The following is a 17,034-nucleotide window of genomic DNA, read 5'->3' as shown; positions in this document are numbered from 1 at the left end:
GCTCTGCCTACAGAGCAGACAATAACCCAGCACCCTTTTTTAATCTAATGGTGTAACATGGGAAAGTCTGCTTCCATGATGTCAGCAGGTAGAGCCTCGTTCTTTGCATTCCAGCTAATTGCAAAAACATGCCAACACCACATTCAGACTAACAAAGGCAAAATTCTCTTTCTTGATTTCACTGTTCTGCATGAGGATATATACAGCTTTAAACTTTTTCAGGGTATCCATGCTCCTCTGTTTGTGAATCCAAAGGTTCATTTGTGTCCCCTTCCTCATGGGACTGACCCAGGGCAAATATTAATACAACATGATCACTTTCAGTCACTTACCAATAGCTTTCTCTCTCCCTGTGCCCCTGCCAGGTTTGGTTTAGGTTGCTCAGAAGTGTCCATCTAGTTCTTCTAAAACTGGGCCAATTATCAAAGCACAGTTAAGTGGGAAAAATTTGGGGTTCTTGGGATTGCCTTCATCAGTAGCAGACAAGTACTGTTCTTGGTGAGTCAGGTTCTCAAAGCTCAGGTGGCCTCAGTGGCTGTCAGCTGATACGTGGACTGTGTTTTGGCCCACAGGCTATGGGAGGAAAAGCAGGTAGTAGCTCAGGGTAGGAAGCTCAATATGAGAATCTGCAGAACTTCAGGCATCCAGAAGCTTGAGCTCTGCCAAAAGGCTGGTGAAGCTCATGCTTTAGGACCTTTTACGTACGTGTTATGCATGTCCTGCTTGGAAACAGAACTTTTCATTTTGCTGGCGAGGCCTCCAGAAGCTTCCGCCTTCCTTCTGTGTGAATGGGTTTGTAGCCATGATGCCTTCCATTTGCTGCTGGAAAGGCATCATCACGCTGCTCGAAGGAAATAGGAGTTGGCATTTCTTGTGAGAGACCTCCTCCACGTGTCTTCCTGTGAGGCTGCTACCAATAAGCTGTGCTGCTTCCTCCTGTTTTTCAGATGCACCTTTGGGCTCCTGAGTTGCAGACGGCTGAGCTGGCTATCTGCTGAAGGGGTAGTGGAGGAGATGGTGTTGTTATTAAGAAGGAACTCTATCTCAGTTGGCAGGATGCAGTCTGGAGCCTGGGCAGGGAATCCTGAGATGTTTCTGCAGAGGCAGGGTGTCTCCACACCTTGGAGAGGCTCTACTTGATGCTCTGCAAGCAGGTGATTGAGGAAAGTCTGATCTGCCCATGCTTCCGTGGCATGCATTTGGCTAGCTATGATTGCTAGTTCTTAAATCCCCTGGCTCTGGGGAGCTGGGGACAGAGGACAAGTATGTTCTGGGAAGGAAAGTCCTTGGTGACACAATTTGTCATGCTGTCATGTCCTGAAAAGCTAACATCTCAGTTTCACTGTTTTAGTTGTGTAGGTGCCTTGGTGAGCTGTCTTGTCACGGTGCCTCTTGTGCCAAAATAATCCAATTGAAAGTATGTGCTGAGCTGTCCTAACGTGGGTCTTTGATCTCTGCAGCTCCTGATCACCAGCATGTTCCAAATGGAGTGTGGGTCGTTGTGGGTCTCCTCAACTTCATTGCCTATACTCTGGGTAAGACTATCTAGTTGATTGGCTGAGAAAGCTGGGGCTGTTCAGCCTGGAGAAGAGAAGGCTGCATGGAGACCTTATAGCAGCCTTCCAGTATCTGACGAGGGCATATAGGGATGCTGGGGATGGACTCTTCATTAGGGACTGTAGTGATAGGACAAGGGGTAATGGGTTAAAACTTAAACGGGGAAGTTTAGATTGGATATAAGGAGGAAATTCTTTCCTGTTAGGGTGGTGAGGCACTGGAATGGGTTGCCCAAGGAGGTTGTGAATGCTCCATCCCTGGCAGTGTTCAAGGCCAGGTTGCACGAGGCCTTGGGTGATATGGTTTAGTGTGAGGTGTCCCTGCCCATGGCAGGGGGGTTGGAACTTGATGATCTTAAGGTCCTTTCCAACCCTAACTATTCTATGATTCTATGTTTATGGGGGTTTTGTGCCTGTCATCTTTCAAGCTGTGGCTGTGTCATCTCCGAGCCTGCTGAGGAATTTCTGATTCTGTGCGTCTGCCATGCACAGGTCCAGTTGCCGCTTGGGCTGCTCAAGCAGTTTCTGGAAGCTGCTTTGCAAAGCAGGTAGAAGGAAGTTGTCTCACAGTGAAAGCAGGATGCTGGAACCGACTTCATGGCAAAATGTGAAATTCTGTCTTTAGTCTGCTTTAAATGAATGTGATTTTGTCAGGCTGTTGCATCTGTCAGTCTCAGAGAAGGGGGTGGGGAGCACACTCCCTGTTAGAGGGTGGAGGTAGTCAGAGCTACTGTTTGCTGGCTGCCTGCATGTTGTTGGCTGCAAAATGGCCCATTGCTTTGCCTGGGAGTGTTCAGTAAAAGTCCCCATTTCTCCTTCTCTTCCCAGATGGTGTTGATGGGAAGCAGGCTCGCCGGACCAACTCCAGCACGCCCCTGGGAGAGCTCTTTGATCATGGCCTGGACAGCTGGGCATGCGTGTACTTCGTTGTGACAGTCTACTCCACCTTTGGACGGGGCTCCACGGGTGTCAGTGTCTTCGTTCTCTACCTCCTCTTATGGGTGGTTTTGTTTTCATTTATCCTCTCCCACTGGGAGAAGTATAACACAGGGATTCTCTTCCTGCCTTGGGGATATGACATCAGCCAGGTGGTAAGTACATGCTGCTGCTCGGATTTGGCAGAAACTCAGTAAACCTATAGCATCTCTGGGGTGTGAGAGTGACCACTGAGGTGTGTGAGGGATGTGTGCAGCTCCAAAGTCTTGTAAATTGGTCATTGCAACACTCTCTGGAGGTAGGCATCCTCAGCCTGTCTCCAGGTCTGTGGAGGAGGAGAGCTTTCCAAGGCTGCTTGCGTGCCTTTGAGCTATAGTTGTGTTAATGATTTGGGGTCTTAGGGTGCTGGTGGCACTAGAGTTTGACTGCTCAAAACCATTAAATCCAAGCAGGTTTGTACCATTCTGTGATTTTGTTCCGAGCAGCTGTTGTAGATATACTCTGCAAAACATGAGGCTTGAAGAATGGAGTTTCCTCTGCCTTGAGTTATTGCCTTGGGTTTCCTGTTTCTGCTCTCCTGAGATGCATGTTTTGGCCACCTGAATCATTGCTTTAGTTACTTTTCCACATTATACCAGGGTGGGTAAATTCAAGTCTAGAAGTTTGGGGTACCTTTTGGCACTGGCAGGATGTGTGTCTGATTGTAATGGGGTTAATTGGCATGCTAATCTCTGTGCCAGGAGCAAAGGTTCCTCAGGAGGTGCCTCTCTGTACTGTGGTAACTGGGCAGTCAGTATGGAGACTGACTGGTGGTGAGGGATCCTTTGGTATGTTGGCATGTCTGTATCTTTAAAGACAACTCTGCAGGAAGCTCCTTCTGAATCACAGAATGGTTTTGGTTGGAAGAGACCTTAAAGCTCATCCAGTTCCAAACCCCTGCTACAGGCAGGGACACCTTCCACTAGACCAGGTTGCTCCAAGCCCCGTCCAACCTGGCCTTGAACACTGCCAGGGATGGGGCAGCCACAGCTTCTCTGGGCACCCTGTGCCAGGGCCTCACCACCCTCACAGGGAAGAACTTCCATATATGCTTTCAGATCTCTTCCTGTTGCAGAAAGGCAGGAGGTGGAGGGCTAAGCTCCCCTGCAGTGTGTTTTACTGAGCTTCAGGGCTGCTATTAAAACTGAAATACCCCTTGTTAGCTTTTTCCCTGCATTTGCTTCTGCAGATAGATGAGAAAGTTCCCCAAGAAATGCTCCAGGGTGACTGCAACTTGCAGTATAAAACTTCACTCTCATGCTTCAAACATCTCATGAGTTCAAGCTGCATAGAGGCATCTTTGCTTCTGTTGTGAGGAGCAGCTTTTGGTTGTATCAGCAGCTCAGCTGCTACACTTATTAGACCTGGTCTCATAATATGGGGTGTTTGTGGGGTTTTTTATCTTTTTCTCTTTCCTGCTGGTGGGGAGAATTGAACACGGTGTTGTGCTGCTTTCCAGTCTCGCCTCTCTGGTTGCTCAAGCCTGCTTGTCCTGTGCTTTCTTTCAGACCATTTCAATTGTCTACATAGTGACAGCCATTGTGGGAGTTGAGGCCTGGTATGCACCTTTCCTGTTTAATTTCTTATATAGAGACCTATTCACTGCAATGATTATTGGTAAGAAACTCCATGTTGAAGCCTGTCTTTTAAACTCCACCTTTTTAATGAAACCCAATGTGTTAATTATATGGTAATGCTGCTGTTCTGTTTGCTGTAATGAAAACTCCTGTAGGCTGTTACTGAAGTGACTAACTGAGGGTATTCTTGCAGCCTGCCTTTTCCCAGGATTTCAAAGTATTGTCTTATGCATAGTTTCTTTAGAGAAGTTAACTCCAGTCTCCCTGGGTCTGCTGTTGACTTAGAACAGCAAGAGAGTGGTGCTCTGTGCTCATGTCTTGGATGTACTTTGTGCCAGTCCTGAGGGTATAGGAGCCTGCTGCTGCTCAGGGAATCAGCTCAGGTGCTGTCTGCCTGGGGCTGGGGTTATGTGTGGACAGGCAAAAAGTTCATTCCTTGCTTGGAGTGGTGTGGTGGGCAGGTGAGAGCAGCTGAGGGCTGTGGCTGCTGCTTGTACCAGGGTGCTGGGAAGCAGCTGGAGCCTAGCACTGGCCCCTGGATGCTAAACAGGAGCCTCCTTCATGCCTGGAACCTGTGAGCGTGTGAAAACATGTCTCCTCCGAATAGCCGTGTTGCCTGAGCACTGAGGCTGTGGGATTTGTGTTGCCCGGGGAAGCAGGGCTTGTTTGCAGCAAGAGCTATGGGGTTTTGAGTGACAGAAGGCCATGTAGCACCCACTGCAGGTGGCCAGCAGGGACCCCCAGCACTGTTTGCAGAACACTTGCTTTGCTGCTGTGGCTGTGTTTTAGAAGCTGGAGCCCACATGCTGTGTGGGAGCCTGGGGCTGCTGTTGGGGGAGATGTTCCAGCCATGGAGGTTGGGAAAATCACTGTGCTGTATGGGGATCCTGCCCTCCATCTGCCCATCTGAAAATTACATTTAGAAATGTACAATTAAATAAAAGCCCAGCCTTTGTCTCCAGTGGTCAGTCAGAATCGGCTTCTGCAGAGGGGATGGTAATGCAGAGAAGCTGAGCTGGGGAGAGCTGTCCTTGCTTAATGTCATTAGGCTTATTCAGACGTTCTTGCTCAGTTTAATTTTTCTTAGTCTGTGTCCCTTTCTTTAGGGGTTAATTGTACCTGCTCAATTTCAAGTTAATATGCCTTGAATTGTTGTGTTTAATCTAATGCTTGCACTTAATCAGATGGATGCTCTGAGCTTTCCTTTGACAACTGTATAACTTAATACATGAATAATAAATGCGCTTTCCCTATAGGAAAACTGGAGCACAACGCCTCCATTGGATGGGTTTGTGCACTTGGATAGGGGTTGGGTTATTAAAAGCAGGAATATTTACAGCTCTGTTGAAATACTTACTGTTAGATAAATACAGAAGGAGCTGATAGACTGTCATGGGTTTGGGTGTTGTGGATGATTTTTCTCATTGAGGTCTAGAGTTTTCAGTTATTTCGACTCTTTGCATCCTTTGTCAAGTTAAACAACAAGAGCTTTTTTGCAGAGTGGGAAGTGAAAATGCTTGCTCACAGTGGCAGAAATAGCAGATTGTCTTTATTATGAAGACTGAAAACTCTTTTGTTCACAGCCATTCCACTTGTGGAGTTTGAGCTTGCCTCGTGCCTCATTAAATACAGTATTTTAATTAAACTTTGTGACTGTTTAAAACATAATACTGGACTCATTAATGTAACTTTTAAAAATGGAAATGTCTTTAATTTATAGCAGATCTTAACTGGTAATTACAGCTCTTGGACCAGAATTATGAGCACCTACTTTTAAATGTGCCGAGCTATTCTTGGGCCACCTCTGAACTATTTTTGTTGCAAGCACCTTAAGCCAGAGCACAGCCCTCTGCCCATTCATGGGGTGCATGTGATGTTCTCCCTCTGTCACAGGGCAGTAACATGGCTCTTTCTCTTCCAGCTTGTGCACTCACTGTGACGCTGCCGATGAGCCTGTATAACTTCTACAAGTAAGTTCCTTCATCCTCGAGTCTCTTTCCCTGCATTAGCACCTTTGCAAGAGCCCCTAAAGCTTCTTATAACCTGGTTTCCTTGGTAGTTTTCAGGCGAGTGACTTCAGTGGCAAAGTGGCTCTGACACACCAGGAGGTCCCCAGTTTGCAGGGTGGGCTGGCAGCCTGCTCAGCAGGGTCTTGCAGGAGGGTCCCCAGCTTTTGTGGGTCTTACCCTGTTGGTCACAACACAGAGAGCCAGACAGCCAGGTGCTTCTGTAGTTCAGGAGGTTTTTGGGTTAATGGTGCAGGTGTGCATCTTTCTCACCTGCCCATGGCTCTAACTGACACCAGCAGTTTTGAGTAGCTGAATGGCCAATCAGGTTTTACAGCCCTCTGCTGAAGGTGGGACCAGGTATTTCGCAGCTGTGATTTTGATTTCTTTGCTTGTATTTCAGGGCCTATAAAAACAACACCTTGAAGCACCATTCTGTGTATGAAATCATGCTGCCATTGGTATCTCCAGTGTTGCTGTTCTTGCTCTGCACCACATGGGTCTTCATGTCCCCGACAGACATCCTTGAGGTCCAGCCCAGGCTCTTCTACTTCATGGTTGGAACAGCCTTTGCTAACATTTCTGTAAGCAGCTTTTGCTTTATGCTCCAGTTTATCCCCTGAGGAGTGTGAAACCTGCCAGGGTGCTTGGGAGGCAGCTCAAATGTGAGGAGAGGGGGAAGATGCCAAGATGAACTTCACAACTTTTCTGTTTTGCCATGATTGGAAGAGCAAACAGGAAAATAGCGTTTGGGGTCTGTGGATTTTGTGCTGCAATGCTCACTCTTGAGAAACTAGAGAATTAGTTAAATGGAGTGTGTTTATGTACTCCTGCACCCTCTGTGCTGTGAAGAACAAACTGCTAATACAAAAGGAGTTGCTGCTTCCTTTTTTGGGGCTAAACTTAAAATGGAAGGGACTAAAGGTTTTATCAAAATCCAGTTTAGCCGTATGTTGCATCTCTGCTTGCTTGAGACCTTAACAAAGGCACTTGTGCCTGTCACCACAGCCATGTGACTGAGCAGCTTTGTGCATTTGTGCCCCGAGTCCAGCAGTTCACACTGCTGCATGGCCTGAGTTTCTGCTGATTGTATAGATAATATTGGTGAGGCTCAGTCAGCTCAGGGGAGCTCCCTTTTTCTTTCAAAGATGCCCTCAATGCCTGTTTCCCTGTTACCTCCCTGCCTCACAAGGCTTTGCTCTGGGTCCCCTGCAGGAATTCTAACGCAAAGAAAGATAATTCACGTGCAACTCAGAAGCTGCACGGTGGTAGTTGTAAGTGCAGATGCTTGGTACATGTACGTGTGTGACTGTCCTCTGCCCTGTGGACAGACTCTGGGCTTGCAGAGTTGATACCAGGCACAAGCTCTGACGGCTTTCTCTTCCTGCAGTGCCAACTGATCGTCTGTCAGATGAGCAGCACACGCTGCCAGCCTCTGAACTGGATGCTGCTGCCCATAGCGGTGGCACTGCTCGTGGTGGTGTCTGGGTTTGTGCCCAACAGCGAAACACTTCTCCTCTACGTGTTAACTGCTTTTCTCACCCTGGCGCACATCCACTACGGAGTAGTCGTGGTAGGTGAACTTGGCATATGGGCTTCAGGCTTGGCTGCTACACTTTGGCTGCAGGCATGGCCTGGGTGCTGCTGCTGTTTGGAGCATAGGACACTCTGCTTAAAAATGGGAACATCAGCGGGAATGGCTGTGTCACGCTGTCTGTGACCACATGAGACTCGAGCTGCCTTCCTTGTGAGAGGCTTGTGCAGGCTGTGGGTGGGGGGCTGTTTGAAACTAATGCTTGCATCCCTGCTGCCACGTTTAACTCCTCCTGGCTGGGGTTGCAGCTTAGTAACCAGCTTGGATATAAGCAAGTGTGGGATACCCACACTTGTGGGCAGTGGAAAGGGCAGCTGCAGCAGATCCTGTGTCTGCACATCAGGCAGGAGGGCTTGATTTGGGAGTCTTGGTATAAGAAGTTAAACTGCTGTTGGTGTTACTTTGGTTAATGAGTTTGATTTGTGACCAGCGTGGACTATAGTCACTGGGAGAGCCAAGAAGAAGGGGTGATGTGCCTGCTAGGGAAGGTGGGGGCTCTGTGGCTGCAGTGCCTTGTCCTGTGCTGCAAGGGTTATACCAAGATGCAGGCACCAATTTGCTCCCCTTGCACCCTGCAAGCTCTGCCTGTCTTCCTGAGTTTTGATTAAGACAGAAAACAGACTCAGAGGAGACTGAGTCCCATTAGAAGTGCCTTGGGAAGCTGCTGAGGAATGAGGGCAAGGGACCGATGTCCCCTGTGGAGCTGGCTGCTGCCACCTGTGTGCACTGTTCTTGGGAAGCCCTGTCCCCTGGGAACCCCAGCTCTGACATGGAGCCTCTGGAGTCAACTTTGAACTGTAATTACAGCAAAGAAGTAATAGCCGGCTTGTCTTTCCAATTAGTGTAATGAGGCTTCTATGTGAGAAGGATTTGAATAGCTAAGAAGCTTAAATAAATTTGGTCTTGGAATCATAGCTGGAGATGGGCACTGAGCGGATGGTGTAATCCTCCTGCCTGAGCTTGCCCATCCCCTGCAATGAGCTTCTCAGTGCTCTGCTCGCTTGAGTTTGTGTTCCCCTTGTTCCCCTCCAGCGTCTCAAGGGCCCATTTTTGCAGTTTCCTCTTGCAAGATAAAAGAAGCTTTTTAGACTTTGTGTCTGCTACATAATCCAAAGTGCTCTGAATTTGGTAGTAACCATTAGGAATAAACCCCCTGCCCAACTCACCCTCTAGTATTGCTCAGCACTGCTTACTCTTGGTTGTGCAGTAACTGTTACCTTGCAGTCACCAGATGCTGGTGCTGCTCCGTGCATTTTAACCTCCTGTCAGCATTTCTCTGAATCATTCCTGAAAGCTCATTTCCTGGTGCAGCGCTTAGTCATAGCGTACAGAATGGTTTTCAGTTGAAAGGGACCTTAAAGACCATACAATTCCAACCACTCTGCCATGGGCAATGACACCTTCCACTAGAGCAGGTTGCTGCAAACTTTGCACAACCTGGCCTTGAACACTGCCAGGGATGAGGCAGCCACAGCTTCTCTGGGCAACCTGTGCCAGGGCCTCACTCACAGAGAAGAACTTCCTAATAACTAGTCTAAATCTACCTCACAGAGCCATGGCTGGCCCCAGCATTGAGCTGGCAGGGGCTGGCTCAGGTCCTGGCCAGGGCAGCCTGGCTGGCCCCACAGCTGAGGACAGAGGCTGTGGTCCCAACCTGCTGCACCCATGGGAGTGTGTAGTGTGGGCAATGGTTGGGGAAGTGCCCATAGGAAGGTGGCAGGGGCTTTGTAGCCATATAGGGAACCTGTCTGGTATTCTGACTGCCTTCCTCCTCATCCATCCAGGCCTTGCTAATCCTGTCCTGTTGTCTGCCTTGTCCCCAGGTGAGCCAGCTGAGCAGGCACTTCAATATACGGCCCTTCTCTCTAAAGAAGCCCACGCCAGATTGACTAGGAGTGGAGGAAGAGAAAATTGGCTTGCGGTCTGCAGAAGTACTGTAAATAACTGCTGCAAATACCTGTAAATACTTCAACCATCACCACAGAATCTAAACCTATCCTCTGGACAGACATCAGGGCAAAGTATGCACGGTATCCGGTGCAGCCAGGGCAGGACTGGTATGGGGCAGCCCCTGCTGCTGTTTGAATGTGAGTTTTTGGTTTTGGGTGAAACTGGATGAGGAGGGCATTTATTTCAGGTCACTGTTACTGTATATTAGACCAGCTGAATGTTCCCAGTGAAACCTCAAACTCCAGCTCTTGCCCAAGTAAAGCCATTTGGGGGTGCAAATGGCTTTACCTGAGCAAAGAGTCTTGACCTGTCACCGTAACCAACATAACAGTTGATTTCTACAAGGTCAGGGAACATCCTGGAGGTCAGGGGCATTCCTGTCTGTCCCTAATCCTGCCTGGCAGCCCTTGTCCTGCACTGGTACTTAGGGAGCAGATGTTTGACTGCTCCCCCACATTCTGTCCTGTCTTCCTGCATTCACCTGTTTGGGCAGATACTTACACCTGTTTGGTTTTTGTTTTTAAGAGGGGAAAAAAAGAACTACACACAAAACTTTTAGTAACATTCTGCTTGGAGGGCTTAGAAAGTCAGGGCTTGATTTCCTGCAAAGGTGGGAAGGTGGCTCCTGCCTCCCCTGCTCGAGCTGTGGCTAGCCTGGGACTGCATCTCGACCGTGTTTCTGTGTGTCCAGGTGTGTTCCCCACCTGGGAACGGAGTCTGGGCTCCAACTGGCAGCTGCAAGTGGCTTACACCAGCCTAACACAGAGCTCATCTCCCCCTTCTGCCTCCCAGTAAGAACTTGGTGTTTCGGGCTGGCTCTGCGGGACAGCTGCATGCTGCTGGGCCTGCACCTCTCGCAGCACATCACCCTACCCACCAGCCTTCCAGTGGCCCCAAATCCACTGCTTAACGAAGCACCTTAACTGCAGCATCGTGTTGGTCAAGTGTGCACTTTCAGGGAGCTCACAGGTGCGTGTGTGTGGTGGGATCCTTTCCAAATACAGCTTTATTTTCCAAACCGTTATCCCCAGCGGCTGCATGTCTCATCCAGGGATAATTTGTTTACTGTCCATTTGTAAAAGACATGTTTGCATTGATTTATTTTTTTAAATTTGGGGTTTTTTTTCTTTGTGATTGAGTTAAGAGTGGGGTGGTGAAGATTGAATGCTGATTTTCTTTTCTGTTCACTTTATTTAATGAAGACCTGTGCTTGAATGAAGAGTGTAGCTTAAACCCAGGCTCTGGAAAGGCTGCATCCGGAAGTGAACAAGCACAACAGATTGTGCATATGTAATTTACCATGGGAACAAAGTCGCTTATACACTGATTATAGTGCAACGTGGCTCCTAGCAGCTTGGTCACGGCGTTTTCCTTCTGCAGGTGTTGACTCCTCCTGCTTTAGGAAACCTGTAACTATTATTTAATGCTTTTTCTTTGGTAAATTTGACTCATCATTGTGCAGGCTGAGACTTGAAATCCTGAGGTGAGCTCACACGTTCCTCATGTGCATGTGGGCTGCTTGGTTGCTTGCTATGTATCCTGCGAGGAGCAAGCTGGTGCGACATGGGAACGTCTGTGTGCTTATGTGTCTGTCTGGCTGCGGCGTGTCTGGGAAGGGTGGCTGAGCTGGGAGAGGGGCAGATGGTTTTCAGAGGTTATTTAATAAAGCAGCTTACTCCTATATATTTTACTGATGTTGTACAGGAAAAAAAATACCTTAAGCATACAAATGAATGGGGCTGCGCTTGAGTTTTTGGCTCTTGCTATTTAAAGAAATGTGGTTATGAAGGGAGATAAATTTAAGTCATGCTCGCACAATAATTACAGGGAATCTTAAAATAGGGCACAGTGTTGATCTGCGGGGTATCTTCAGGTAGCAAAACTGTGCCGGCGGCACTGACAAAAAGTGGAGGTTGGATGATTTGCTTCCTAGTTATGTGTTTGCAGGACCAGGGAGTAATTGGGCTGTTCCCTCAGGCTTTCAGGTGGGCTCTGGGTCCCCATCCTGGAGCTGGTGTTGTCCTGTCTCCTTCCACCAGCAGTGCTGGGCCCATAGGACTGGGCCATGACTGATGCTATGAGAGGTTGTATGATCTTAAATCTTAGGATGTCACTTTGCCCCCCAACACACTTGTCTGTCTATTGTCCTACTGACCTGTGAGCTGCTGCCCTTTTGCAGCATGTAATATACCCTGGAAAACCCCTTTGTGGAGGCACAAACGTGGAAACAGGGCTTCCTCTTTAAAGTCCTGCAAATACTTGTGCTGTAAGAGAAACACCTGTTAAAAACTGGAACTGCTTCCTATCTGCACCACCTTTATCGTTGGAGAGTCCTGGATTATTGGTGCCTTAATTTATTGCACCTTGGAACTAGAAAAACTGTCTGCTTCAGTCAGTGCTGGAAAGCGGGCTGGCTTGCCTCTAGTGCTACCAGGCTTGTGGCAGAGTGAGGAGAGCTCAGACCTGATCTCAGTGCACGTATGACTCTTCCCAGCTCCTGCCGCTGCAAAGCTGGGGGGCTCTGTTTGGGCTATTGGAATTGAAGTGATTCTGCTCCCAGATTCTGGTAGGGGAATGGAAGCAAACAGATTGATCAAACCATCTTGCCATGGTGGGGTGTGGCATGCTGAGAAACAAACTATTCATGAATCAGAATGGTTTTAAGTCTTAAGAATAAATGTATTCCTTGCTGAGAGCATCTGGTGGTAATTGTGTTGGATTGGAGTGTGCTAGACTGTCATTGCAGTGGGATGTGCTTCTGGGGATGGGACAGGGTTGTGTGCTTGTTCCTTGCTCCTGCTCAGTATTTGAAAGCTGATCTGTGTTGTCTCTGCTTCCAGGGATAGTGGGTCCTATTTTGTTTATTACTCGTGGACCTCCTGGGTTGGTAATGGGACTGTCCTATGCTTTCCTAAATCTATTCTGCACACTTTATCTCAATACAGTTTGACCAGGAGCAACCCTGTCCAGGGAGGGGTGAAGTCGTTGGAGATGTCAGTCTCCCGGTGGGTCCTTGTGCTGCAGAGAAAGGTGGCCAGTGCCGCCAGCTCCTCCTCATCCTCACCATGCTTTGCCCTGAAGCAGATTTTTGTGGGAACCTGGGGTGCTCCAAGGTGTCAGTGCAGGACTTGCATAGCTGAGGCAGAGCAGGAATCTTGTTTGCAGCCATTATCATCTCGATCTTATGTTTCTTATCACAGCTCCTGCCTCTGCACCAATCCAGGGACCCAGTGCAGGAACTCACAAGTGGAACTGGGGTGGAGGGTGAGGTGCAGGTTTTGGGACCTCCTTGGGTTTGGGCCATCTAAAAGTGATTTGTACAAGTACAGATGCTGTGGCTAACCTGCAGGTCTACAAACACACACTGTGTGCTGATGGTTTCAGCTTGCTCCTTCCCCCACTGTGTCTGTGCTCCACTTACCTCCTTTCTTCAGTGGCTGGTCACTGCAGGGGCTTGGCAGAAGCCTCTCCTTTCCTAAACATCAACCACCTGCTAGAGGTGGCTTTCCCAGAGCTGGGGGAGCTCCATGTTGTAAGCATGAATTTCTCAGGCTCTGCAGACACTTGTTTGAGCTCCTTAAATGGAGCTGGCCCAGTGTTACCTCCCGGGTGCACTCAAACCTGTAGGTTGAACTTTGGGAGCTGTTCTAATCTCAGTCAGGTCAGTTCTAGCCAGGCCCTATAAACGCAGGACAGGGACCATGTCTGCAACTCATCTATGGGCCCCAGTACAAGAAAGGAGGTGGAGCTCTCCAAACCCTCCTGTGATTTGATGATTCTGTGAGCCCTTCAGAGCATCTTCAAGGGCCTGTGTCCATGTGGCTGTTCAGTTTTCCTGGGCAGGGTATGGAAGCAGTTGGTGATGCTGCCTCGTCCTTCCAGGAGCAAGTTCAGGGGCACCACCTGGGGTTGGTCTTCTGTCACCAACCCCCTGTGCAGCGGGGCCATGGAGCTGATGCAGCTGTGAAATGAGTCAGTGAGAGACATCTTGGGGCTTGTGGTGGTTTGGTTCTTCCCCTTCCCAAGGAGCTGCTTTTGGCAGGAGCATGGATATTCTGCTGTGCTCCCCACCAGAGCTGAGTGTGCTTGCTCGCTCTGGCTGGGGTTGTCCCAAAACAGGGATCAGATGAAGCTGCCGTGGGTCTTGGGACCCCGATCGCTGTCCTGGAGCCCTGTCTCTGGGAGTTTAGGTACTTCAGTGGGTTTCAGTTCTGGTCTGTTAAATGCTATTGCTGAAGTATTTATTGTGTTTAAACAAAACTATCAAATTCTGTAAAGAATAAAGTTTCCAAAGCCTTTTAATGGAATTTGTCTTTTTTTTCCCCTTTCTGATGAGCAGGCACCTCGCTACAAGGTGCAGGTTTGGGCAGTGGTGCCAAGGCTGGAGCAGCAGCCCCACTTTACCATGGCAGAGATGGAAAAGCTCCTGTGTGGGCTCTCCCTGGAAAGATGGGTTTTACTCTGGTGCTGAGCTAGGCTGTGGACACAGTGCTCATTGAGGTGCTGATGGAGGATAGGGCAAGGGACACGGAGAGGGTGCCATGTTTGGGGATACAGCATCCTCTTTTTATCTCAAGCACTGCCCTCCCAAAGGTTCTCCCTTCACCTTCAGGCTTCTCTCCTTTGTTCTGCCAATTCTGCAGCTGGTGCTGATCCCTGCATCCCTGTAAGTCATTGTGTACCCTGGTAGCGTGCCTGGGGCACTCATGGTGAGGAAGAAGAAGGTAGGGTGAAGCAGGATATAGGCTGTGTGCGGTGAGATGGTTTCTTGCTGTGTTGTGGATCGAGCAGTGGGCAGTGTCAGGGAGGCTGTGGGTTACAGTTGGTGTGGTGCATATACCTGTTGCAGGGGGATAAGCAGCAGGCCATGGACATGGACAGTGATGGGAGAAGGGAGCAGTACCTCCTGCCCTGTTCCTGGTTGCAGAGTGCCAGTTTGGGACCTGGGGAAGGAGGTGGCACCTCTGACCTCTGCAGGGCAGGTATCAGGGCTCCTCAAAGTAGAATCATTGAATCACAGGATGCTCTGGGTGGAGGGGACCTTGAAGCCCATTTAGTTTCACCCCCTGTCTCCACAGCACCCTTAGAGTTGGTGCTGTGTTTCCACAGGTGCTTGGCAGACTTGGGGATGTGGCTCTTGAGGATGGCCCCTGAAACCCAGGGCTTGGAATGTGGAAATGCTGCATTTCATGGGATGGAGTCCCTGGAAATGGGTGTTTTCCCATCAGCGGGGTGACTGCCTTGACAAGCTCTGCCCTAAGAAAGCTTCCTATCGTCACAGCGGGCTCTTGGCACCACTGGCTTTGGGGCTAATCAGGGTGATCCTGCATTATCCGTGCTCCAGTGTGGCCGGGGTGCACATGGGAATAAGCTGCTCTTGGTGGCTGCTGGCCCCTGGCGGGAGCCCACAGACACCTGGTTATCCAGGGAGGCTGAGGTCAGGAATTAGGAGCGACCTCTCATGCCCCACACTGACCTTCTCAGGGGGGTGAGTGGAGCCATGGTCCCCCTGGGTCCCCTGGCTTCAGGACAGGACTGTGCTGGGACTTGGGAGGTGCGGGGATGTGGTCCTTGCTCTGGTGGCCAAGTGACGAGGGATGCTATGGCATGGGAGGGGATGGGGACTGCCTTCTCCCTTCCAAACACACCTTGGAGCTGGGTGGGGAGGACACGATTGGCAACTGTGGGAGTTTCCAGCCCCAGTGCCACCCTCCCGTGGTCCCCACCGTGTGCCTGGTGCCCTTCAGGATGGTGCCATCTTGCCTGGGATGTGCTTGCAGCTGGGAAAGCTCTGCCTTCCTCCACCAGTGCACAGGGGCTGTGGTGGTGTTCTTGGGTGCTCTGCGCCCTGCATGGCAATGTCTGCCCGCCACCATTTCCACCAGAACCAGCAGGAATTGCTCTATATAAAGGTGCGTGATGGTGGTGCTGCTGGGGCAGGAACCACGCTCTCTCAACTGAAACTGGCTGTGAAACATCTCCAGGAGCTGGTTTTTGCTCCCCAAGTGAAGGGGTTGCTCTGCACCCTGCAGCGCCATGGGGTGCAGTGGGACATCGCAGCAGGCATGGGCTCTGTCCTGCTGCAGACCTACCCCAGGATATAGGGTGAGAGCAGAGAGGGAATGCAGGGCTGAAGCTGTCCTGGGAGCAGTGGAGGAGGCAAAGCCTTGAGCAGAACACAAGAACCCTGCCGCCTGTTCCGATGCCCTCTGGGCTAAAGCCCAGGTGTGTTTAAGCGATGCCTCACCCTCTATCACCATCTCACAGCTTCCTCTAAGAGGATTACTGTGGTAGGTGTAATATACTTAAGGGATTGTTAATAACAATGGTATTTTGGCAGCACACCGGGTGCGCTGGCTGCTGTCATGGTCCCTTTGGACCTTGGAGGTTCACAGGACAATGTACTCTGTCAAACTCCATTTTATGAGCTTATTAGGAAGGAAAACAAAGGACTCAGCCCTGCTTCTACAGCCTAGGTAAATGGAAGAGGTCACTAATTCATCACTTACCTAGGGGAAGAGGGGGAAGAGCTGTACTGCTGTTGGCACCAGAGCTGCTTGCTCCGGTTTGGAACTGGATGAGGTTTAAGGTCCCTTCCAACCCAAACCATTCTGTGATTCTATGATTCAATGCTATGGTGATGGAGGTGTGAGGAGCTCAGACAGAGCAGGTGGGACTGTCATGGGCAGGGTGAGCACAGCATGGTGGGATGTGGACAGGATGGGGCTGACTTGTGCAGTTGTCAAAGCTGTGGTGTTCAGGATGTGTTTCAGCAGGATGATACAGTGTGGTCTGGAAGCGCTGGGACAGCAGTGAGGGATGTGATGGCTTCTCACTGACTTCTGGTTTGGGCACAGAGAGAAATTCTAGGAGGGAAAGCACAGGGCCCTGATGTGTGGAAGAGGCCAAGGAAGGCGGGATCCTGAAGGGCTTGCAGGGGGAGAGGGTTAATGCCAGGGAAGCCCAGGAGATGCCCGTGCCACAGCTCAAGCGCAGCCCCTTTGCTCAGGGCCGCTGTTTGCACCCCAGGGCCCCCCTCTGCCCCCAGCCTGGGGCTCTGAAGAGCCTCCCTACCCTTGGGGTCCTGCTGGTGTCCCTCCTCACCTCCTTTCCCCCATAGGATGGGCAAGAGGAAACTCTGGGCAGCTCCTGCAGTGCAACCAGCAGATGATGGAGAACAGTGACAGGGACCCTTCCTCTGGTGGCTTCCTCCCTCCTGCTGTCCTGCCCTGCCCTATGCAGCTGAGGGACCAGGCTGCTGCCCAGGGCATGGGACCTGGGGGGAGGCAGCAGGAAAAGAGGCTGTGACAGGGAAGCAGTGGGGCAGGTAGGTGGGAGGAGGAAAAGCAACCAGCGATGACCCCTTTCCCCACTAG

The 17,034-nt window shown here is 50.1% G+C and overlaps 1 protein-coding gene across 2 annotated transcripts in view; it reads left to right on the top strand.

The window, feature by feature from the left end:
* SELENOI (selenoprotein I) overlaps positions 1 to 12,356 on the top strand; it is a 30,165-nt gene extending 17,809 nt beyond the window's left edge. Inside the window, exons 4-10 of one of the 2 annotated variants that reach the window (XM_061350199.1) lie at positions 1,461 to 1,535; positions 2,385 to 2,647; positions 4,040 to 4,148; positions 6,030 to 6,078; positions 6,518 to 6,698; positions 7,505 to 7,687; positions 9,532 to 12,356. In XM_061350199.1, coding sequence (XP_061206183.1) covers positions 1,461 to 1,535; positions 2,385 to 2,647; positions 4,040 to 4,148; positions 6,030 to 6,078; positions 6,518 to 6,698; positions 7,505 to 7,687; positions 9,532 to 9,648 — 977 coding nt within the window. In that variant the 3' untranslated portion in view covers positions 9,649 to 12,356. The remainder of the gene's footprint in view (positions 1 to 1,460; positions 1,536 to 2,384; positions 2,648 to 4,039; positions 4,149 to 6,029; positions 6,079 to 6,517; positions 6,699 to 7,504; positions 7,688 to 9,531) is intronic. The other variant, XM_061350200.1, reaches the window with a different exon arrangement.
* The last annotated feature ends 4,678 nt before the right edge of the window (positions 12,357 to 17,034 follow it).

This window comes from Neopsephotus bourkii, unplaced genomic scaffold (assembly GCF_033783945.1).
Source record: "Neopsephotus bourkii isolate Nb327-2 ecotype Australia unplaced genomic scaffold, CSIRO-AGI_Nbou_v1 NB_481, whole genome shotgun sequence".
In the NCBI taxonomy this organism is placed as follows: Eukaryota; Metazoa; Chordata; class Aves; order Psittaciformes; family Psittacidae; genus Neopsephotus; species Neopsephotus bourkii.
Note: the sequence above shows the minus strand (reverse complement) of the source record. Positions and strands in the feature narration are given on the sequence as shown.